Raw genomic sequence first — 25315 nt, 5'->3', positions numbered from 1 at the left:
GAGACTGTCGAAGATTTCGCTAACCAGTTCTCGGCAGTTAAAAAACAGACGGAGGCCATCAAACAAATGGTCTTCTTGCAGACAGGTGGCACCACCAGCCCATCCTCTATGCTACTAAGAACACTTGTAAGGATCCTAAGCGTTCCTGAGACAGGTGACCCAGGACTGGAGAGACTGCAGACCTGCTTGCCCCTCACCGAGCGAGCCTCACTCCTTCAGGGGGAGTTTTACAACCTTAATAAATGAGCAGTTTCTCCCTCATCTGGATCAATCTCCTTTTTACAGTGTTTCCGACCCTTATTTGCACAACGGCCGGGCACTACATGGCAGCATCAGGACTTTGGTGGAAGTGACTCGGTCTTCATGACAGCACACCTCTCATCAGACGGTGCTCAGTCAATGCTGAATTGCTTGAGCTCCTTCAAGCACAAGACAGCAGTCCCACTAAAATTATTTCACAGGCTCCTGGGGCATTTCGCATCCACAGTCACACCACTCGGACTGCTTCACATGAGACTGGCTTCACGTCCGAGTCTCGAAATGGGCATGGTCCGTGGCACACATCAAGTGGTTATCACGCCGATTTTTCGCGTCTCTTCAGCCCTTGGTCGGACCTTTTTTTACAGGCCGGAGTGCCCTTACGGTGTGTTCACACGGGGCGCAAGCGTCAACGCTTAACGGAAGGCGTGGCTGACGTTTATGGTCATAGCAGCGTCAGCCAATAAAATGCTGCTCTTGAACAAGATGAACGTGATTGGCTGCCGTCTGGCCACTGTATTTGCATAGAGCGATCTGATTGGCTGACGCGGCGCTTCACTGGCGTTGCTCGCGGCAGAAGTTGAAAATTTCTCAACTTCTGTCGCGAGCAACGCGAGTGAAGCGCCGCCGACGGATCCACAATTCCTTTCGGCAAAGCTTGACGTCACCCATTCAAAGTCAATGGGAAGCGTTGACGCTTGCGCCCCGTGTGAACACACCGTTAGGCCTAGTGTCCAGGCATGTTGTTGTCACAAAGAATGCCTCCAAGACCGGCTGGGGTGCCATGTGCAGCAGGCATGCAGTTTCAGCGCCTCTCTGCCTCCATGCCTAAAGTTTATGTCGCTGCCGTTGCAGCAAGCCACGATTTAGTGGATGGCAGATCTCTTGGAAAGCACAATCTCATTATTAGCTTCCTAAGGGGCGTTCGGAGAATAAGTCTCATACCCTCTTGGGACCTTTCTGTAGTACTCTTGGGCTTACAGAAAGAACCCTTTGAGCCCCTACAATCAGTCGAATTTGTGCCCTCTCTATGAAGACAGTCCTTCTGATTGCGCTCACGTTCCTCAAGAGGGTAGGGGACCTACAAGGCCTCTCGATTAGTGATGAGTGCCTAGAATTCTGGCCGGCTTACTTTAACATTGTCCTGAGACCCCAGCCTGGATATGTACCCGAACTACTCCCTTTAAGGACCAAGTGGTGAACTTGCAAGCATTTCCCTACAAGGAGGGAAACCTGGCCTTGTCTCTGTTATGTCCGGTTCGCGCCTTGCACATCTATTTGGAACGGACACAGAGTTTCAGGCAAAACTATCTCTGACTCTGTGACAAAGTGCGCTTTATGTCTAGTTATGTCGTTTACTCGAGCTGCTGCCCTTTCAGGTGAGCCCTTGTAAAGTGGCTAGTGCTCCGTGTGTTATGGATGCCTAGACGGTCACCCTCATACGATGTATTCATACTGTTTAGTTCCCCTACCAGTGAACCCAGTGTCTTCCCCTCGACAGAGCCGGCTCTGTCTTCGCTCTCTGTGGGTTAGGTAGCCTCCCCCTTGTTGGTGAGTCCCTAGGTGTATTTACCCTTCGGGCAGGGTGTGGTCCCATAACATTTCTCTCCTCGGGGGAGAAAATGCTTTCAAATGTTATCAACCAGGTGCATAGCAACTGTTATATAGTAAGCTCAAGTGCGTATTCTTTTTAAGAAAAGGCCAACAACTGTGGTGACCTCTTGAGATAGGCTAGTAGTGCTCCCTGTAAAAATGGGAGAACTGAGACCATTTGCCCTGGACATTGGAAGGTTATGAGTTGGCATCGCTGCTCTGGTAGTTGGTACATTCATGCCTGCCCCCACTAGCTACTTTTGCCTCGTAAAGTGATACATCAATTGTGGCATTTAGTATAGGCCCCCATACATCGTCATACGACACACATCGTAGTGAACGACAGAAAGGGAATGTCTAGGTTATGTAGGGTAACCCTCATTCCCTGATGGAGTATTTTACAGCATATTTCTTTTTTTTTTCATATCTGTGAAAAACGTGTATGATAATTGTTTGATTGGATCAAAAACTCAATCAAATAGGGAGCAGTTCCACTCAGAAAAAAACTCAAACAAGCACACCAATCTCACCCACACCCACCACTATACAACAACAAAACACCAGCCCTACAGGGAAAAGTGTTTTTTTTTTCATATTTGTGGAAAAAAAAATAAGACAGTCATTTGATTTGATCAAATACTTACCAAACAGGAAGAATTTCTAATCAGAAAGAAACTCAAACAAGCACAGCAATTTCACCCACACCCACTACTATGCAACAACAAAGGACACACACCACAGGTAAAAGTGTATTTTTCATTATATGTGATAGATGTATAAGATAATCAATTGATTCGATCAAAAACTCATCATATAGGGAGCAGTTTCATTCAAAAAGACACTCAGACAAACACATCAAAATCATCTGCACACACCACTATACAACAACAAAACACACACACCGCAGGTAAAGTGTATTTTACATTATATTTCATGTCTTTTTTTCATATCTGTGATAAAAGTATGAAATAATCATTTGATTTGATCAAATACTCATCACATAGGGAGCACTTCTACTCAGAAAGAAACTCAAAAAAGCACATCAATCTCACCCACACCCACCACTATACAACAACAAAACACCAGCCCTACAGGTAAAAATGTATTTTACATTATATTTTGTGCTTTTTTTTTCATATCTGTGATAAAAGTATGAAATAATCGTTTGATTTGATACTCATCATATAGGGAGCACTTCTAATCAGAAAGAAACTCAAACAAGCACATCCATCTTACCCAAATATTTTTTAGTATAGTTTTTTTTTTTGCATTATGTGGTTATAATTCATTTTGACTTATGGACATTTGATCATGTGGTGTCCAACTTCTTTATATCCCATACTCTACTGTGTAAAAAAGTATTTATAAGACAAACATTTTATTTGATGTAATAACCATTATCATTTAGGGAATCGTATTCAAATGAATAACCAGACAAACACATCAGCCTCACCCGCACTCACCACCTTGCAACAACAAAACACCAGCACCACAGGTAACACTGTATTCAACATTATATTTAGTGCTTTTTATTATTCATAAGGTGTTCTGTTTTTCTTCAGTATATAACATGTAAATAAATTATCATTTCTAATGCTTCATTTGCATACAGCTTTATAGATAACTTTTTTGTTCCTGTTCATGCAATTATTTAAGCTCAGGTACGCTCTTAAAAATAAAGGTACTTTAAAAGGTTATTCACAGCAATGCCATAGAAGAACCATTTATGGTTCCACAAAGAACCATTGTGTCAAAGGTTCTTTAAAGAACCATCTCTATCTTACTTTTTTATAATCTGAAGAACCTTCTTTCACCACAAAGAACCTTTTGTGAAACCGAAAGGTTCCTCAGATGTTAAAAGTTCTTTATGGAACCATTTAGATTTAAAGGTTCTTCTATGGCAACGTGAAGCACCTTTATTTTTAAGTGTGTAATGCCACAGATAGCAGTATAACATTGATGTCTTTGAGAATTACATAAATACAAAATCATTGAATCAAATGATCATGAACTTTTTAGTAACTTCAGAAATAGGTCTGGACAAAACAAATTGAGCATCAGTTGTCACAACATCATAACTTTAACATCATACCATTACTTTAGATTATTTATTGAAATAGGTGTCATAGTACTTTGCTTTGCTAAAAACATTGCTTAATGCCAATAATAGAATAATCTAGCCACATGAGAAATGAAATAGCAAAGTCTTATGAACTTTTAAAAAGCAAGAGAAACTTCCCTTTGGCACAAAAGCTAAAAACAAGACTCTTAGAAATAATTCAATGATTAAAAGTTGAGTTGCATAATGCTCTGATGAAGGTAATTAATAAGGTTGTATCTTTTTATCTTTCCACAGATGAAGCAAGTGCAGGTATGTGTTGATCTATTTCTGTAATGCTGTTCCTAATTTAAACATATGGGACAGAAAATATATATCAGTGAAATGCTTGATATGCTTACATATTGTTTCATGGTGTCAATCCATCATTATAGACAACTCCTCCACCTCCACCACTCCAACAAACACAAATACCAATGAAGGTAAAGCTAACATCAAACTCACTCTCCTGTATTATTTTTCTCTCATGCACAATCTCTCACACTCTGACCTCCAGCTTCCCATCATGCCGTCCTGCACACATATGTCACTGAGTACTTTCAATAAAATATATATGTATATATGTATTTTGGTGTAAATTCATCTGTAATTAAACATTGAAATGAACTTATAAAATATTGAAATGGTTCATACTAATTCCTAATTATTAGTAACTTGATATGCTTAGATGTTGTTTCATGCTGTCAATCCATCATTACAGTCCCTCAGTCAAATCCCTCCACTCCCACCAATTCATCAAACACGCCTGCATTTACCACCACCAAAGGTAAAGCTGATGTCAATCTCACACTCCTGCATTATTACTCTCACACACTCTGACCTCCATCTACCCATCATGCTGTGCTATGAGCACACAATCACTAAGCTTTTTTTTAAATTTAATTTTGTTTTATTTAATATTATTTTAAGCGTGAGAGACCCAAGCAAAAAATTTAAGGAAAATCTACATGAAATCAAACTAGACTCTGTCCTTGTATAAATACATATTCTTGTTGATATTTTACACTATTTGACAGTGCATGTTGGCATAGTTGGCATAGGCTGTTTACACTATTGGGTTTTCATTACTGGGTTAGTCAATATTACAAAAGACGGTTGTCAAAAAAACGTTTGTTACGGTTTGGTGCTGGAATGACGAGACGAGACACGAATTACAAACAAACAGAGTCTTTTAATATAATCCAAGGAGCAGACTGATCAGGAACATGAAAACATTCCACACACGCAACGTAAACACAAAGCAAAGACCGACAATGTGAGGAACTCAAAGACAGGCTTATAAGGCTTAACTAATAATGACAGACAGGTGAAACAGATAACGGTGATGAGGGCAAAACCAATTAACACAGATCTACAGGGGGAGACAATGGGAAAAACCAAGTGCATGAACAGACATACGTATGACAGTTCCAGTGGCGTATAGTATTTTTACATAGTATAAATATAATATGTCTTGTTTTTTTCATTTTGTGTAAATAACATATCGCTAAAAATACTGCTATTTGCACTTAGTGTAAATAGCATCTTTCACTATTTTTTTCATTTATTTTTAATTTAGACTTGTGCGGCTTAATATAACATGTAAACAGTGTCTCTTACTGAACTATGTAGTAGAAAACCTATTAAAGAGTTAAGTTATTTAAAAAAAATCCACATCGTTTTATACATATTTTGGACTATGCGGGACACCATTATTTAGAAGATGTCAAATGGTTGCACTCTGTGAGCTACTGGCACTACCTGTTGCTAAATTTACCGCAACACAACTTGGTAAATAAAATATTGATAGGATGACCACAGCTGAAAGAGCCCACAGGTGCCAATGGATATAAGCGTAGGCTTAAAACAAATACTGTATTGGTTTTCCCCACAAGGATTGTAAATGGTGAGAAATGTAGAAAAATGTTATGTTCTGAGTTGTGTTGCAGTAAAAATAGCAGCAGGTAGTGTCAGTAACTCACCGAGTGCAACCATTTTACGTCATCGAAATAATGACGCCCTAATTAGTCCAAAATATGTATAAAATTTTATATGATTTTTTTTTAATAAAGGAAGTCATGGGTTTTAGCCTACATATTTCAGTAAGAGTCATTGTTTACATCATATTAAGCCATATGAGTATTAATATTTGTGGTTTCCTATAATTTGTCACACATTTTAAAATATTTAATAAACATTAAAAAATATTTAATTAATATCAAGTCGTTTTTTTTTTTTACTTCTACCTCCCATGAATGATATGGTTAAATCAAAGGTTGTGTACTCTCACTTTATGGTATTTTAGTGAAAAAACTGTAAATTGTGTAATTTACTCAGGGCCAGATTTACTAAACAGGGCAAATTAGCATTAGAGCGCAATTCCATGAAAGCGCCGACTGAAGACAAAAATTCTGTGTGTGATTTACAGTGCACACATTAAAGAGCAGACACAGCCAGATCATTTCCATAATGACCAGCACAGTCTACCAAGAGCAGAACAAATTACAACCTGATTTAAGAAATGCTTTTTGGGGTTGTTAAAAAAATGTCACAAAATACCAGTAATTTGACGAGTGCAAACCTTAGTAAATTGCATTGCGTGATTCGTTCAATTCAATATGGTCAGGTGCAAAAATAACTGTTTATAACTTTTCAGCACAAATTCTTCGCAGCGCGTCTTTGGTAAATCCTGACAGTACTTTTTTGACACCAAAAGACGGTTTGCGCTGGTGCAAGCTGTTAGTAAATCTGGCCCTAAATTGGCTAATGCTAATACTTATACGATATTTTATATGTTTGTGATTATATAAAATCAATATCAAATAATCATGATCTTGCGTTTCCCTTAGAACCAGGGCTCTCACCCTCACGCACTCCTACACAAACCCCACAATCACCAGGTCAAGGTAACAATTTGCCTATTGAATTTCGTTATTTGCGTTAATTGAACTTTGCAGTACATCTGTAGTCTGGTCAGTCATGTTTAACACTTCTGTTGCCAACTATAGCAGATCAACCAAGTGCAAGGAATAACACCACCTCACCTCCAAACACCACAACCACACCTCTTACCTCCACACACCCCATCTCAACCTTACAAGTATTCACCAACATCACGGGTAACACCACACGACAATGATTAACGTTTACTATGACAAAATTGAACTTGCATTTCCTTTTAAAATAGGCCCCTCACCCTCACACACTATTTTTGTTAATTGAACACTGCAATACATTTGTAGTGTGGTCAGTCATGTTTAACTCTTCTGTTGTCAACTGGCAGCTCAACCAGGTGAAAGGAAGGACACCACCTCACCTCCAAACACGACTGTCACTGATCTTACCTCCATGCATCCCAACTCAACCTTACACGCATTCACCATGGGTAACACCACACTGTTTGTGCTCTCTGAACAAATTATAAATGTTTACTTGGACAAAATTGCTTGATTTATTATGATTAACTTTTAAATATGTGCTTTTCTCAGGTCCCACAGAAAGCCCATGTGAGTACTTGTTTATATTGTGCATGTTGTGTGAGGTCAACTTTGATTGTGTTGTTCAGCAAAATTTGCTTCTTATGAATTTGTGAATGATTATATGCACACACATACAGGTCAATACAACCTTATGGAGATTTTGAACAACAATACAACAACAAACTGGGTGGTGAATATCATCAGCTCTGAGAACAAGACATACACAATCAGGATAAAGTATAAGCACAATGACATTCGTGCCCAACAAATATCTAATCAAACTATTGAAATACTGCCTGAATGGTTAAGACCATGCACTGAGTACACTGTCGATGTGGATGACTGCACAGCTAATGGAAGCAACACCTTTACATCCAGTCGTAAGTATTTAACCTCAGCAGAAGATTTTTGCATGAATTAGAGCATACTCAAATAGACAATTTACAGTGACCTCCAGAAATATTTAGATGCTTTAGAAGTCACACAATTTCCAGTTTGATATTTTGTTGCATTTTGTTACATATTAATTGATGGACTGATTTTTAGGTCTCCAAATACTCTTTGGGTACTTTGTATTATTTCTTTTGAAACAATAGAGAGCAATAACTATTTACATATGTCAGGTTTTTGAGCTGTCTATTTGGATTATGTTGCTGAATAGATATTGTGATGTTATATGTGTTTATATTTGTCACTTAACTTTTGTACAGAAAAGGGAGGAACTGTTCCAAAAACTGTTGTGGAAAGCTTGACAGATAATGAAGTGTGTCTGAAAGGAGAATTCACTAAAATTCAATGGAATCTGATTGAATGTGTTAAAATAACGGAGCAAAACTCTTGCACATCCACACACACCGTTAAACTGGACGCATGTGACTATATAATGAATATTGATATGCCCCCAGGTTAGTATTTATTCAAGAGAACAGGTTCAGTTAATATTATATCATTATTCAGTTTAGTTTTTAATGTGACAAACATTCTATTTTTTTATTGCTCTTTAAACACAAATGTCTGTAGAATAATGTTGAATGATTACACACAATCACACTTGCATTCATGTTGATGAATTGAATTGTTTTAGTTCATAAGTGTGAATTTGAATTGACCACAACACACAGGAGGCAAAATTAGAATTTTAATGCTATTCATTACAAAATGAATATAATAATATTAAAAATGTTGATAGACGACATTTCAAACATTGATTATTAGCAGCTGTTTCTGGAAAGCAAGTTTTGTGAATGAAAAAAGAGTGAAACAAAAAGATTCTTTTTGATTTTCCTGTAGCTTCCTTTTTTAAAATTTGTTCTAGTTTTTTGCTATAATGGAGTCAGTTGGCGTTTTTTGGAGTTGTGTATGTATGCTGTGATCTGAGAAGTTCAACCTGTATTTTTAGCAGCTGAATGTTTCTGTTTCAGTTAAACCTATAATACGTTTCAATGCAACTATTCCATTTGAGTTTGAATGGACTAATAAACCAGCACAATGTAATACCACATTGCTTAAAGTTGTTTGCACCCCTCACAGTAAGTAATGCAAGTGTTTCCATGGTATTGTAAATGCTTAATTACATATTTTTTTAATTGCATCATCATAAATACAGTGATGTTTAAACAGATGATAGATTATCTATTTTTTTATTTTTTTTAGGTGATACAAAGTCTTATGGTTTAAATGATCCAGTGTCATTATTACCTAACACACGTTACACCTGCACTGGAGAATATCCTCATGAGAAACAACCCATCAGGAGTGATCCTTTCCTCGTTCAAGTAGAATGCAGTGAGTTCCTATTGAACAGACAGCACTGGTTCAAAGCTCTTTCTTCTTTCTCTCCTCCACACCTGAGAATATTTACTAATAATGTCATGACTAGCAGTAGTTTTATTAGGCTACACTATACATTCCATGTAAATTACAGTAGCCTTATTTAGATACTTATGGCACATAGTTTATATGAATGTCTGTGCACTGCAATATATAAGTAACATATCAAATCAACACTAAACATGTTTTTATCATTGCTCTAACAATATCTTTATTTTCATCTCCTTAACTTCTCACAATCATTTGTCATTTCTACTAATCTTAGTACGTTTATACTTAATTTTCATTACCAGGATTATTATTTGAAGTGGTCACGAATCTGCAATTATCTTATCAGTCTAACCTAAAGGGACAATTCACCAAAACTTTTAATAAAACGTAGCTGTTTATTGATATTTTGTATTCAACAAAATGATGTTCAGACATATTTAAGTGAGACTGAGGAATACAAATATACAAATAAGGCTATGTTTTACTGCCTATGAATTTTAAAGCTTTGTTTTGCAGTGTTTGTGATTTTTTTATCCCCTTTTTTACAGATTTGGAAAAAAATGCACGTTTTATAGATATATCCAACAACTCCTTTCATATATCCTGGAATGCACCTGAGAATGATAACTGCTCAAACATTATTTGGACGAGTTATTCATTCACTTGCCAAACCAGTGAAAAGAGAGAAACCAAATGTATCAGCTGTTCCATTTTCACATTTTATTTATAAATACTAAAGACTCCAAAGACATTTATGATATTTGTGAGGGTAGAAAATATTTAATGTCTTATTCAGGTATGTGTTGTCTTTGCAGCAGGGAGCTGTACACAAGGCAAAGGCGACAGCACACAGTGCACTATTACAGAATTAGAGGCATTTACCACCTATACCTGCAAACTTGTTGCATCTCTTGATGGCCAGAAGTACCCCATTTTCTCCAGGCAACAAAAAACTATTTCTGCTAGTAAGTGTTTTAATATATTTGTGTGTGTGGTCCTGGTATTCCATACGTTATGGGGACCAGATATCCCCACAAGTAGTAATAGCAATAATTTGTATCTTTATTGGGACTTTTTTTTTTTTTTTTTTTTTGAAAATGTAAAAATGCAGAAGGTTTTGTGTGAGGGGTAAGTTTAGGTGCAGAGTTAGTGTAAGGGGATAGAAAACAGTAGAAAAGCCATTATACCTTTTGAATGTCCTCATAAAATATAGAAACTCATGTGTGTGTATGTGCCCATTATTTAATTCACATTTCGCCAGAAAATGTTTCACTGTTCAATCTCTACATGAGAAATTTTTTCTCACTGTTAGTTTTACTTTGTGGCAATTTCATAACAATGAATAGATAGTTTGTCTTCATCACCATCCATCATCATCATCCATTTTCAGAAAGTCTATAATGTGTACTGTTAACAAATTAGTCTTTGCTTTATAGCCAATTATCATTCTATTGCTGAATTGCATTCTTAAAAATTTTAATGTAAATGCTAGATGTCTGTAAATGTTACACCATGGTGTCTAAAATGTATTTTGTCTTTTTCTATTAACCAGATCCCAAACTGAGTTCAATTACAGTACAAAAGCCCTCCCACAATTCTGTCCACGTACAATGTTCTAATCTCACTGGACCAAATGACTGGAATGGAGAAACTGGGCAATTTGAAGCCGTAATTAAATACAATGGAGATCCTATAAAGCCTGCTGAAATAAAAAAAAAATGCTGGTTTGCATTCTCAGATCTCCACTATCTTACCACCTATGATATTGAGGTATTTATATCTTACTTATTATCTTGCTAAAGAGTTATGTGTTCCAATATGCATATGATGCATTGGATTGCAATGTTTTCTTTTGTGTTTCACAGTACATAATTTTTTATTTCAGGTTAAAGCCATAAATAAACAAAACAATTTGACTGTCATACGTCAAACCATTACTACTAACTGTAAGAACAACCTTTTCTTACTCTGGCCAACCTTAAGGAGATAATAGACAATTCAGTTAAATTATGTATATTTATCTGTTCAATGTACTGTATCATCTTTCTCAAAGTGCTTTAAAGGTGCACTCAGTAATTGTTTATGTTATACTTGCCAATATATGCAGACATCTTGGATGTACTATTATAAGTTTTTGCAATAACATGGAGATTGGCAAGATAATGTAAGCAGTATTCGGTTGGGCATGTGATCTCAAAATTTCAACATGCTTTGAAGCAAAAAAATTTAATAGAAAAAAAGTTACTGATTGCACTTTTAAATGTCTCTTAGATTTAGCAAATATTTAAAATACTGTAAAGTTTGTATTCAATCTAATTTAACCTGCAAATATTTTACTTCCTCAGACAATGACAAGGCTGTTGTTGGATTCCTGGCATTTCTAATCATTGTGACATCGATTGCACTCCTCTTCGTGCTCTTTAAAATTTACCTTCTCAAAAGAAAGCGGTCAGTGCCACAGTTTCTCCCAGCTGCCCTCTGAACTCTGTTATTATACCATGTTTTTCTGTAAACGTTTGTCAAATGTTCATCAATGTTTCTGATGGGATTTCTCACCACAGGACGGCTGAGGATGAAGAGATTCTTCTTACACGTATGTTCCCTATCAGTCGGTCTCTTCGACGTCTCGTCGAGACCAACGAATTGGGATCTCGCCTAGAGAGACCAGTCTACTTCGTGTGTATACAAACGAGCCAATGAATATTGGCATGCATGATTGCAGCCAGCTGCAGCTGATCAGTCCGTGAGCATATAATGCGCAACAGGTGCCATGCATAGACAAGCTTTCGCCTCGGAGCCGGACCAATCATACTGACGAGTCAAGAAGCAGTTTTCTTCAATTCAACGTCTCTTTTTCTTTTTGTGTTGGTGACACGGCGCTTCAGCGGCGGTGGTCTTCCGTGTCGAGTGGAAGCACACAGCTGGTTTGCACCACCCACCTTCTGTGTTGCTGCGGCCATCTCCCCTGTGCGCTTCAGCACTAAAAGAGCAAATTCCTAAAAGAGTGAATTTCAAAAGAGCTTTACGGGTGAGCGTCTTTATAAAGACGAGGCATTTACAACATGCCTTTTTCCCCGTGCATTTCTGGATGTGGCCGTTACCTGGCGCCGGGCGATGGCCATGACCACTGCCTCGCGTGTCTGGGCGTTCAACACGCTGAGGCAGCGTTTGTGGATGAGTCATGCACCCACCGACGGGAGGACCAGACTCCGCTTCCTGCAAAGGGGTGGGGTTCCAGTTCCTCTGCCCAGATCGAACGTTCCTCCCAGCAAACGCCGAGGAGGCGTGACGTCTGGAAGCAGGAGGCTGCCCGGTCTGACGGTGAGGAATTCCTTCCACCGACGCTCCGTTGCCACTGGAGCTCCCAGGAAAGCAGGCTGGACCTCCCATAGGGGTACCGCCCGTTACTTTTGGGGCTCCACCCGACGAACTCTGGGGAGGATGACGGCACACTCTCGTCCGCTGGGCGGTCAGCGGTGCCGGATACCGACCCGGAGATGGTGGCTATGCTTGCCCGGGCCGCCGAGAGGGTAGGGCTTGAATGGAATCCTCCATCACGTCCCGAGCCCTTCCAGCTGGATGATTGGTATCTCGGGGTGGCTCGCACTGGTTCTCAGCATCCCACCCCAGTGCCCTTCTTCCCGGAAGTGCATGAAGAGCTCACTCGGATGTGGACGGCACCTTTTACCTTTTGCCCGAAACCACTCGAGTGAGACCTCCTCCCTCACCACCCTTGATGGCGGACCAGCGCGGGGCTATACGAGCGTCCAGCCGGTGGAGCGTGCTGACGCGATGCAACTGTGCAGACCCGGCGCCGCTTCCACTTGGCGGGAAGGGAGTCTGATCGGCAGTGCCTATTCGGCCTGTGGTGCCGCTGGTTCCGCCTTGCACGTCATAGCGTTGCTACAGGTACATCAGGCTCAGGCACTGAGAGATCTGTACGAGGGTGGTCACGACCCAGAAGTTCTCAGAGACCTCGAACCTTGCGCCTCGGACCTCGCGCTACGTGCGACGAAGGTGACCGTGTGACAAAGGTGACCGCGCGGTCTCTGGGTCGTGCCATGTCTACTATGGTGGTCCGAGACGCCCGGGCGCTGCTCCCCCGCGGGTTTGTCGACGGTCCCCTGGTGCCGCTTGTACATTACCTGGGTGCCTGGAAAGAGCAGATGCTCCCAACGTACGTGCAGAAATCGCAACCTTGCTGGCAAAGGAAGTGATACAGCCGGTCGCTCCAGCCGATATGAGGATGGGCTTCTACAGCCCGTACTTCATAGTACATAAGAAAAGCGGCGGGTTACGGCCGGTCTTGGATCTGCATGTGTTGAACCGGGCCCTTCACAGGCTACCGTTCAAGATGCTCACACAGAAACAAATCTTCAGATGTGTCCGTCCCCAAGATTGGTTCGCAGCGATCGACCTGAAGGACACGTACTTTCATGTTTCAATCCTTCCGTGCCACAGACCCTCTCTGCGCTTTGCGTTCGAAGGCAGAGCATATCAGTACACGGTCCTGCCCTTCGGGCTGTCCCTCTCTCCCCGCGTCTTTACGAAGGTCGCGAAGGACTGGCTCATTCTGGCACAGTCTCAGGATCAGTTATGCAAACACAGGGATCTGGTGCTCACACATCTCAGCCGGTTGGGCCTTCGGGTCAACTGGGAAAAGAGCAAACTCACTCCAACACAGAGGATCTCTTTTCTCGGTATAGAACTGGACTCGGTCAGTCAGACAGCACGCCTCACGCAGGAAAGTGCTCAGTCTGTGTTGAACTGCCTGAATACATTCAAGAGCAACTTATGCTCCTCGTGACAGCCCCTCCCTGGTAAATTCCTCTGAGGAAGGATCTTCTGACTCAGAGACGGGCACCCTATGGCACCCGCGTCCAGACCTCTGGAAATTACATGTCTGGTCCCTGGACGGGACGCGGAGGTTCTAAGTGACCTACCCCAAGGGGTAGTTGACTATTAATTCGGCATGAGCGCAGTCTACAAGACATGCCTACGCCCTAAAATGGAACCTGTTCATTGATTGGTGTTCCTCTCATAGCGAGGACCCCCGAAGATGCTCGATCAGAGCCGTGCTTTCCTTTCTGCAGCAAGGGTTGGAGCGTAGGCTGTCCCCGTCAACCCTTAAAGTCTATGTGGCTGCTATTTTAGCTAATCATGACCTCATAGAAGGTATGTCGGTAGGGAAGCACGACCTGGTCACCAGGTTTCTTAGGGGCGCCAGAAGGTTAAATCCTACTAGGCCCCCCTCTGTGCCCTCTTGGGACCTGTCTCTAGTGCTCACAGCGCTACAGCAGGCTCCCTTTGAGCCTTTGCAGTCAGTCGAGCTGAAGTTTCTTTCAGTGAAAACTCTGCTCCTGCTTGCATTGGCTTCCATCAAGAGGGTAGGAGACCTGCACGCATTTTCGGTCGACGATTCGTGCCTATAATTTGGCCCGGCGGATTCCCAGGTAACACTGAGGCCCCGGCCTGGTTATGTGCCCAAGGTTCCCACTACTCCCTTCAGGGACCAAGTGGTGAGCCTGCAAGCGCTGCCCTCGGAGGAGGCAGACCCAGCCCTAGCTTTGCTCTGTCCCGTCCGAGCACTAAGATGCTACGTTGACCGGACACAAAGCTTCAGGACCTCAGACCAGCTCTTTGTGTGTCATGTAGGCAGACAGAAGGGGAATGCCGTCTCCAAGCAGATGATGGCCCACTGGATAGTGGATGCCATTACCCTGGCCTATCAGGTTCAGGGTGTGCCCTGCCCCCTCAGGCTGAGAGCACACTCAACTAGGAGTGTTGCATCCTCCTGGGCGTTGGCTCGTGGTGCCTCGCTAAATGACATTTGTAGAGCGGCAGGCTGGGCGACCCCTAACACCTTCACTAGGTTCTTTAGCCTTCGTGTAGAAACAGTTTCCTCCTGTGTTCTCACCTCAAACGGGTAGAGGCACAGAGAGGCCTCGGGTCGGCTTGCTATACTGCTCCAGAGTAACCAGAGAGTAACTCTGTCGAGTTCCTCCGCTGAGCTTGACAGCCGACGTAGCGGAACGTCAGGCCCTCACTCAATGAATCCTTCAGAACCGGTAGAGGGCTAGGCTCCACGTAGAGACTTAACTGCATCTCTTACAATTTCCACAATGTGCCCTAGAGGCTGTGTGTTTCCCCGGTAGATCCTCTACCAAGTATATGAGGATTCAACCACCTCCAATCTTCCATATATCCTGAATTGAGTTATATGTGTATTGCTCCGAACCTCCTATTGGAAGGACGTGAGCTCCGCATATCCCCAGTGCTCCAGCTTCACTGAAATAGGTGGTGCTATGTTATACGGTGACTGGCTCTCCTTTATGCGAGCCCTGGCCGAAGCCAGTAAAGGGGCCAGGAGGCCCGCTCAGGACACTGGAAGGGGCAGCAGCCGCGGCGCTTTGTTAGGGATCCCAATTCGTCGGAAGAGACCGACTGATAGGGAACGTCTCGGTTACGTATTGTAACCCTCGTTCCCTGAAGGAGGGAACGGAGACGTCTCGTCCCGTCGCCGTGGCTCCTGTACCACCGCTGTACGGCCGGGCCCGTCCCGGCTCCTCAGCGAAACCTTGTCTATGCATGGCACCTGCTGCGCATTATATGCTCACGCGCTGATCAGCTGCAGCTGGCTGCAATCATGCATGCCAATATTCATTGGCTCATTTGTATACACACGAAGTAGACTGGTCTCTCTAGGCGAGATCCCAATTCGTCCGTTTCGACGAGACGTCTCCGTTCCCTCCTTCAGGGAACGAGGGTTACAATACGTAACCGAGACGTTATTCACTCCTATCATCAATCAATATCTTACATTCCAAAAGTAAATTGCTTTTAGAATCTGATGTTTTACATCCTCCAGCAGAACCCTTGCGCAGAGTTGAGCCCATCTATGCTGAAGGTTTAATAGAGGCTTACAAGACTAAGGTCGCTGATGAGAACCGTCTGTTTATGGACGAGTTTCAGGTGATTCTCTATTGCATGCATCCGCAAAAACTACATTTGCCGTTTTAATATAATGAGAAGTACATTCAGATTCTGTTCCTTCTCAGAGCATTCCCCGCATTTTCTCCAATTACACCATCAAAGAAGCGAAGAAACAAGAAAATCAGTCCAAGAACCGCTACGTTGACATTCTGCCCTGTAAATATCACTCCAGTTTTCATAAAGAAACCAGTTTACTCACAATTCCTTGTGTAGCTTTTATATTTCAGTTAGAGAATTGATTTTTTTGTACATGAATTTGCAGATGACTATAATCGCGTTACTCTCTCAACTGGAGGTGACGACGACTACATCAATGCCAGCTTTATCGAGGTACGGGTCATATATCCTCTATATCATGCCAGTTTACCTCAATTAATTTTAATGTCATTTTAATTGTAATATACTTGGGTTAAAATGTAATTAAAATTACATTGCAAGTGTTGCCTCATAGTTCAAGTGGAGGTGATTGATTTTATTCACTGATTTATTGGTAATACATTTCGTATGTCACAGCAGATTTGAGGTATTATTAAAAAGCCTATTTTAGTCTAGATATAATATTTTTAGCATTTTAAAAATATTTTATATAAAATTAATGATACTAATAAATTTGTTAACAATTAAAAAATGCATTTAACAATTCATTTAAATATATATTTAATTATTTGATCTAATTATTTAATTTAGTTAGAAAATTTAAATACACTACCAGTCAAAAGTTTTTGAACAGTAAGATTTTTAATGTTTAATGCATTAATGTTTGTTTGTTTAAAAGAAGTCTGCATTTATTAATAATAATAATAAAAATAGCAGCAAATCAGAATATTAAAATGATTTCTGAAAGATCATGTGACTGGAGAAATGATGCTAAAAAGTCAGCTTTAAAATCACATGAATAAATTACATTTTAAAATATATTCAAATAGAAAACAGTTATTTTAAATAGTAAAAATATTTTTAAATTTTACTTGCTTTGCTGTGCTTTGGATCAAATAAATTTAGGCTTGGTGAGCAGAAAAGGCTTCTTTGAAAATCATTAAAAAACTTTTGACTATTAGTGTATGTATTTAACAATTTATTCAAATATTTAATATCTAATCATTTAATTTTGATTCATTCATTTAATTAAAAAAATACCAATTAATTGGAATTATAGTCATTTAAAATTCATAAATATTTTTAAAATACCTATATAAAATAGTAATTTTAATTTTAATGTACTTGGGTTAAAATGTTATTTTTTTAAAATTAAATAATATAATTCAATTGAAGTTTTTATTCACATTTCAAAACATCAGAAACACCTTTTTGTTTGTTTGTTTTTTGTTTTTTTGTTTTTTTGTTTTTTTTTTCTAACATGTTACGTAACTCTTTTACCTGTACAGGGATATCAAGAGCCAAAGAAATACATTGCAGCCCAAGGTAAAAACCTCTTAAACGGATGGTTATGATTCTAAATTATGATTGGCTAAGCCACATTTAAAGCAGCCAATGAATACACACTTTGACCCAACATTCTATATTACTGTGACCTGACAACCATAAAATGCTGCAGAATTGCTCACACCAACAATTAAGGTTATTAAAAGCAACAAAGAACTAAGTTTCTAGATTTAGATTTTTTGTTGGCCGTGTTTTCCAGGACCCAAGGATGAGACAGTTTGTGATTTCTGGCGAATGGTTTGGGAGCAAAAGTCATCCATTATTGTCATGGTCACCCGCTGTGAGGAAGGAAACAAGGTAAGTTGTTGTGCTTGGTCCAGTGTTGTTCTAGAATTATAGTATTGCTCATATTTTTTGTGAATTATTTCCACTGAGTGTTGCTGTTTGTCCTCTCAGATCAAGTGCGCTCAGTATTGGCCATGTCTGGACAGAGAGACTGAGATTTTTGAAGATTTTGTGGTGAAGATCCGATCTGAGCAACACTGCCCTGATTATATCATTCGGCATCTGGTCCTGAGCAATGTAAGTGTGTGGTCCTCTCATTCTCATGTGCTTCATTCAGACAGTTTTAACTTAATGTGTGTATGTCAATGTGTGTGTACAGAAGCGAGAGAAGGCCTCAGAAAGAGAGGTCACTCATATCCAGTTCATCAGCTGGCCTGACCATGGAGTCCCTGGAGACCCCAGCCTTCTTCTGAAGCTCAGGAGAAGAGTCAATTCCTTCAAGAACTTCTTCAGTGGCCCAGTTGTGGTCCACTGCAGGTAAGACAGGACCAGACATTGTCTAAAGGGTTATTTGAAGTCGTTGAGGCTGAATGTGAATTATGTCATTAATTACTCACCCTCATATTGTTCCAAACCCGTAAGACCTGCATTCATTTTTTTAAAAATCACAAAGATATTTTTGATGCAATCCAAGAGCTTTCTGACCCTGCATACACAGCAATGCAACTGACACATTTTATGGCCCAGAAGGGACATTTATAATAATCCATGTGATATTAGTGGTTCAACCGAAATGTTGTGAAGTTTTGAGAATACCAACAAAAAAATAAAAATAATGACTTTATCCAACAATTTCTTCTCTTCTGTTTCAAACTAACATGAATGTTGTTGTATCTTCTATAGCGCAGGGGTTGGCCGCACAGGAACATATATTGGCATTGATGCAATGATTGAATCTCTTGAGGCGGAGGGCAGAGTGGACATCTATGGATACGTAGCAAAACTACGTCGCCAGCGTTGCCTCATGGTTCAAGTGGAGGTGATTTTATTTTATTTGCTGATTTATTGGTAAAACATATGGTATGTTGCACCGAATTTGAAGTAGGCATTATTAAAAGCCCAATTTGGTCTATATATATATATTAATGATGCTAATTAATTTGGTAATAATTAAAATATGTAAACAATTTATTTATATAATTTTAAGTCATTTATTTACTTACAAATGACCAATTAATTGGTCATTGATTTATAGTCATTTACCATTTATAACTTGTTTTTTAAATACCTAAGTGAAATTTAAATGTCAAACATTTTGTAGTATTTAGATATCACATGGTTATTTACATTTACATGTTGCACGTATATATAAATGTAAATTAAACCTATGCAAAAAAAAAAATCTTAAATCTTTTAAGATTTATTTAAATATCTTTGAAAATGTTTAAACTTAATGTTCAATCTTAAGTTTGAGCTCAATATGAAAATCTAATAATATAATTTATATTTACTATTAAAAAATAAAATGTTACATTTTACATTGTACAACTTAGTGTCTTAGAGTCTTAGTGCCATGTTAAAACAATTTATATTCTAAAATTATGAGATTAAAGTCTAAATATTTTGAGAATAAAGTAGAAATTATGAGAAATAAATTATAGCAATTAAAGATATAATATTTTTAGAGTATAGTTTATATTGCGCATGGATTGGGAACACCGGGAGAAGTTGCCAGGTCTCCGGAATTTATTTGAATATATATATATATATATATATATATATGGGATTTTTAGCAGAAATCATACCATGTGTTATGCTCGCAGGGACAGTATGATTGGAAATAATATTTCACGTCTTTGATTGCATTCATTAGGCCTATTTGTAGTGCACCAGCCACCCAATAATAGCAATGAGCTTTGAGGTTTTGGTACTTTTAAAATAAAACTTAAAATAAAAGTCTCAGCTTTCAAAATCTGTCAGTTTTAGAGTGAAATACAGTATTTGCAGTAATGTGTTTTTACTCTCTTTAATGTGGCAGGACAGACTGGTGTATTTTAAAATTTTGACTATTCTTAGAATATTTTAACTTTATTCTCGGAAAAATTTAGACTTTAATCTCGTAAAATCGACTTTATTCTCAAAATATTACGACTTTAATCTCGTATTGTAGATTTTCTTTTAATGTGGCACTAAAATGCCGTCAAAACATTTACATATATTTTACAATAATATTATGCCATAGACATACTGTAATTTTTTTTTTTCCTTAAATGTGACCAAATCCTCCCACATCCTTTATTTTACACTTTAAAACTTTGAACAGTTTTGTTTACAAAACTCTTGACTGCACATTATGTTGTAACACCTGATCTTTTACATTCGATGGATGTGTTTATGCATATTTAACTGTATGTGTTGTTGATTGTGACAGGCCCAGTACATACTGATCCACACTGCTCTGATAGAGCACAACCAGTTTGGAGAGACAGAGCTCTCACTGTCTGAATTCCACTCAGCGCTCAACACCCTCAGACAGAAGGACAGCAATGACCCCAGTTTGCTTGAAATGGAGTTCCAGGTTTGTCCTTCCTCTTTGCTTTTCAGCTTATTGGTTATTAGGACACTGAAGTGTTCTGTACTGTGTGTATCTGATTGTTAATGCTGCATGTTTTTCCTTTATAAAGAGACTGCCCAAATTCAAAAACTGGAGAACATTTAATACGGGAAGCAGTGACGACAACAAGAAGAAAAACCGCTGCTCAAAAGTCATTCCATGTCAGTGACCAACGGCAACTTTATTAATCTGAAATGTATCTATTAATTGTAAATTAGCATCAGATGAGTTACCAGCGAACATCTCTGTTCCAGATGACTATAATCGAGTCCTGTTTAGACTGGATATTGAGGGCAACCAGACCAGTGACCCTGAGGATGAGGAGGATTATTCATCAGACGAGGAAGAAGAATCAAATGAATACATCAATGCCTCATTCATTGATGTACAAGACTTAATTTACTTAATTTGCATTATCTAATATATCATTATTTTTAAATGCAGTTATTAGAGTGATGGAGAAAATGTTTAATTGTCATGAAAATAATGTAAAATAAGCTTTCCCTAAAATAAGCTTTACAAGCAAGTGATAGGAACATCTAAGTCTCAATCAATTATGCTTGTTATTGTTTTCCAACAGGGCTACTGGTGCTATAAGAGTCTGATTGCAGCACAGGGGCCTTTACCAAACACAACGGCAGAGTTCCTGCTCATGCTGTACCAGCAACAAACAAAAACACTGGTCATGCTCACAGACTGTCAAGAAGACGGCAAGGTACGACCTCCCACAATAACAGATAGATAGATAGATAGATAGATAGATAGATAGATAGATAGATAGATAGATAGATAGATAGATAGATAGATAGATAGATAGATAGATAGATAGATAGATAGATAGATAGGTAGATAGATAGATAGATAGATAGATAGATAGACAGAATAGATGGACAGACGGATAGATAGAACAATAGGCAGAGAGTCTGATAGATAGATAGATAGATAGATAGATAGATAGATAGATAGATAGATAGATAGATAGATAGATAGATAGATAGATAGATAGATAGATAGATAGATATTAGACAGACATTTAAAGAGACAGGTGAAAGGAAAGATAGACAGACAGACAGACAGACAGACATACAGATAGATAGATAGACAGACAGACAGACAGACAGACAGACAGACAGACAGACAGACAGACAGACAGACAGACAGACAGATAGATAGATAGATAGATAGATAGATAGATAGATAGATAGATAGATGATAGATAGATAGATAGATAGATAGATAGATAGATAGACAGACAGACAGACAGACAGACAGACAGACAGACAGACGGATAGATAGAACAATAGGCAGAGAGTCTGATAGATAGACAGACAGACAGACAGACAGACAGACAGACAGACAGATACATAGATAGATAGATAGATAGATAGATAGATAGATAGATAGATAGACAGACAGACAGACAGACAGACAGACAGACAGACAGACAGACAGACAGACAGACAGACAGACAGACAGACAGACAGACAGACAGACAGACGGATAGATAGAACAATAGGCAGAGAGTCTGATAGACAGACAGACAGACAGACAGACAGACAGACAGACAGACAGACAGACAGACAGACAGACAGACAGACGGATAGATAGAACAATAGGCAGAGAGTCTGATAGACAGACAGACAGACAGACAGACAGACAGACAGACAGACAGACAGACAGACAGACAGACAGATAGATAGATAGATAGATAGATAGATAGATAGATAGATAGATAGATAGATAGATAGATAGATAGATAGATAGATATTAGACAGACATTTAAAGAGACAGGTGAAAGGAAAAAAAGACAGACAGACAGACAGACAGATAGATAGATAGATAGATAGATAGATAGATAGATAGATAGATAGATAGATAGATAGATAGATAGATAGATAGACAGACAGACAGACAGACAGACAGACAGACAGACAGACAGACATACATACATACATACATACATACATACATACATACATACATACATACAGACAGACAGACAGACAGACAGACAGACAGACAGACAGACGGATAGATAGAACAATAGGCAGAGAGTCTGATAGATAGACAGACAGACAGACAGACAGACAGACAGATACATAGATAGATAGATAGATAGATAGATAGATAGATAGATAGATAGATAGATAGATAGATAGATAGATAGATAGATAGATAGATAGATAGATAGATAGATAGATAGATAGATAGATAGATATTAGACAGACATTTAAAGAGACAGGTGAAAGGAAAGATAGACAGACAGACAGACAGACAGACATACAGATAGATAGATAGATAGATAGATAGATAGATAGATAGATAGATAGATAGATAGATAGATAGATAGATAGATAGATAGATAGATAGATAGATAGATAGATAGATAGATAGATAGATAGATAGATAGATAGATAGATAGATAGATGGATGGATGGATGGATGGATGGATAGATAGATATTAGACAGACAGACAGACATACAGATAGATAGATAGATAGATAGATAGATAGATAGATAGATAGATAGATAGATAGATAGATAGATAGATAGATAGATAGATAGATAGATAGATAGATAGATAGATAGATATTAGACAGACATTTAAAGAGACAGGTGAAAGGAAAGATAGACAGACAGACAGACATACAGATAGATAGACAGATCTCTCCCCAGATTTTCAGCCCATATCTGTATTTTTTCAGGATTATTGCTATCAGTATTGGGGAGATGAAAAGAAAACGTTTGGAGACATGGAAATTGAGGTTAAAAAGACAGAAAGCTTCCCAACGTACGTGAGACGGCGTCTGGAAATACAGTCCACAAAGGTAACCAATTCCTTCTCCTCAGTATGAATATCTGTGACGTCTTTAACTACAGACATTTTTTCTGAGACATGAATCCGTCTTGAATCCTAACAGAAGAAAGAGATCTTGGAGGTGGATCAGTACCAGTTCCTGAAATGGCAAGGCCGAGTGCTCCCAGAGAACGCTCAGGACTTGGTAGAGTTGATAAAGATCATCCGAGAGAACGGCAATTACAACAACACCAAAGAGAACAGGAATGTCCCCATGGTGGTGCACTGCGAGTAAGTCCATTAACAACAGTTTTTTTTCCTTGATGAAGATGAATGGATTTTGGGTTGGATTTTTAACTTCCTTAAACCTTCATTTCAGCAATGGCTCATCTCGTACCGGAATCTTCTGTGGCTTATGGAATCTCTTGGACAGTGCATACTCAGAGAAGTTGGTGGACATCTTCCAAGTAGTCAAAAACTTGCGAAAGGAGAGGCAGGGAATGGTTGAAACAGTCGTAAGTTCTTGCTTTGTATGCAAAACAACAAGTTTTACGTTGACACCATTTTGAATTCAACCCAGATGAAAGCTAACAGCTTTATATCTTACAACTGCAACTTAAAACTCACAACTACCTTTTTTACACCAAGACTTTTTAAATCTGTACCATTTCTAAGTTTAAAGAAAATATAGTTTTTGGCTTGTTTGTCTTGTTCCATGTTTAACACCACATATTTTAGCCTGAGCTAATTTAAGCACTTCTGTAGCATGTTAACATGCTAAAGTACCTCCAAACTTCCCACAGGAGCAGTATCAGTTCCTCTACACAGCTCTAGAAGGCGCTTTCCCGGTGCAAAACGGCGCCGTAAAGACGCCACCTGCAAATGACACCGCGCAGGTCATCAACGAAACGACGGCGCTTCTAGACGAGCCCAAACGCACTTCCGGTGCTGACCAGAAGGCGGCGGAAGAGAGCAAACCCGCAGAGAGCGGTGAGCAGGAAGCCAAGGAGAACAGCACTGCTGAGGCTCCACCAGCAGAGGGAGACGGAGAGAAAGCCACAACTGAAGGCACGACCAACGGCCCTGCCGCCACCGTAGAGGTTTAAGCCTTTTGGGGGCTAAAATGTTTTCGCTAATTTGACACCGAGTGTCAAGGAAAGATCTGGAAAAAATGATTTTGGTTTTTTGTTTTACATTTGAGTTTACTGTACATTGGATGTTAGATGAATGAGGTGTTTTTGTGGAGAATTCAGGTTGGGATCAGACTGATCCATTAAAACGGGCATGTGTCTCAGGTTTTCGTTTTGATTTTTTGTATAATGATGCTGTTCGTGTGAAATCTGTGCATATTGATAGCGTTTATTCTCATGTGTAAAGGTTTTGCTTTATGATTTGATTTTTAGTCTATTAAATTGCATACTGAATGTATTGTAAAATAAGACCTTACAAAAAGACGATATTTTCTGTTTTTATTATATATATTTTTTAGTTTGAAAACTGTATCAAAGCACAGCCTTATTGCGTTTAAATTATGGTGTCCAAAATGATGAAAGTGAGTGCTTTTACGTTCGAGAACAACCAAAATATGGGCAAAGATGACTTTGCACTACAGGGCTGTCATCAAACTATCTTTCATTTCACTGATTTCTTTCCGAATCGCTTAATACATGTTTCATTTTAAGCTGATGCAACTTAAAAAACAATAAAGGATGGCTTTAACAACAGATGTTGTGTTTTACCTCACGCTTCAAACTGATTAAATAAACACGAGCAAAAGTGTGTCACTCGTTCGCGAACCAGGTCAGACACTCTTTATGGTTTTGTCAACCCGTTTGTGTCCTCTTCAGGTGCAAGAACCTGGCCTAGAAAATGTAAATAATGTAAAACCAGAAGAATATGCCTAAACGAGGATTTGTAGTGCAAACACTAACCACAAGATGGCGCTTGTTAACAAAGAAGCGAACACACGGATACATCCTTCAAGCCGGTGTGCT

The 25315-nt window shown here is 39.2% G+C and overlaps 1 protein-coding gene across 6 annotated transcripts in view; it reads left to right on the top strand.

The window, feature by feature from the left end:
• Positions 1 to 25045, top strand: part of ptprc (protein tyrosine phosphatase receptor type C) — a 59325-nt gene extending 34280 nt beyond the window's left edge. For 2 of the 6 annotated variants that reach the window (XM_073843899.1, XM_073843895.1), the window contains 29 exons: positions 4208 to 4222; positions 4345 to 4392; positions 7438 to 7455; positions 7566 to 7808; positions 8139 to 8333; positions 8850 to 8957; positions 9082 to 9213; positions 9798 to 9944; positions 10065 to 10214; positions 10802 to 11019; positions 11135 to 11195; positions 11595 to 11697; positions 11811 to 11842; positions 16118 to 16221; positions 16308 to 16398; positions 16505 to 16572; positions 17628 to 17664; positions 17885 to 17982; positions 18082 to 18207; positions 18290 to 18447; positions 18814 to 18949; positions 20342 to 20488; positions 20595 to 20685; positions 20779 to 20909; positions 21105 to 21239; positions 23230 to 23352; positions 23446 to 23612; positions 23701 to 23836; positions 24125 to 25045. In XM_073843899.1, the coding sequence (XP_073700000.1) occupies positions 4208 to 4222; positions 4345 to 4392; positions 7438 to 7455; positions 7566 to 7808; positions 8139 to 8333; positions 8850 to 8957; positions 9082 to 9213; positions 9798 to 9944; positions 10065 to 10214; positions 10802 to 11019; positions 11135 to 11195; positions 11595 to 11697; positions 11811 to 11842; positions 16118 to 16221; positions 16308 to 16398; positions 16505 to 16572; positions 17628 to 17664; positions 17885 to 17982; positions 18082 to 18207; positions 18290 to 18447; positions 18814 to 18949; positions 20342 to 20488; positions 20595 to 20685; positions 20779 to 20909; positions 21105 to 21239; positions 23230 to 23352; positions 23446 to 23612; positions 23701 to 23836; positions 24125 to 24427 (3521 nt within the window). In that variant the 3' untranslated portion in view covers positions 24428 to 25045. Of the gene's footprint in view, positions 1 to 4207; positions 4223 to 4344; positions 4393 to 7016; positions 7335 to 7437; positions 7456 to 7565; positions 7809 to 8138; positions 8334 to 8849; positions 8958 to 9081; positions 9214 to 9797; positions 9945 to 10064; positions 10215 to 10801; positions 11020 to 11134; positions 11196 to 11594; positions 11698 to 11810; positions 11843 to 16117; positions 16222 to 16307; positions 16399 to 16504; positions 16573 to 17627; positions 17665 to 17884; positions 17983 to 18081; positions 18208 to 18289; positions 18448 to 18813; positions 18950 to 20341; positions 20489 to 20594; positions 20686 to 20778; positions 20910 to 21104; positions 21240 to 23229; positions 23353 to 23445; positions 23613 to 23700; positions 23837 to 24124 lie in introns of those variants that run through there. The other 4 variants (XM_073843900.1, XM_073843898.1, XM_073843896.1 and 1 more) reach the window with 3 other exon arrangements.
• The last annotated feature ends 270 nt before the right edge of the window (positions 25046 to 25315 follow it).

This window comes from Garra rufa, chromosome 7 (genome assembly GCF_049309525.1).
Source record: "Garra rufa chromosome 7, GarRuf1.0, whole genome shotgun sequence".
In the NCBI taxonomy this organism is placed as follows: domain Eukaryota; kingdom Metazoa; phylum Chordata; class Actinopteri; order Cypriniformes; family Cyprinidae; genus Garra; species Garra rufa.
The sequence above is the reverse complement of the archived record's forward strand: the minus strand, read 5'-3'. Positions and strand labels throughout refer to the sequence as shown.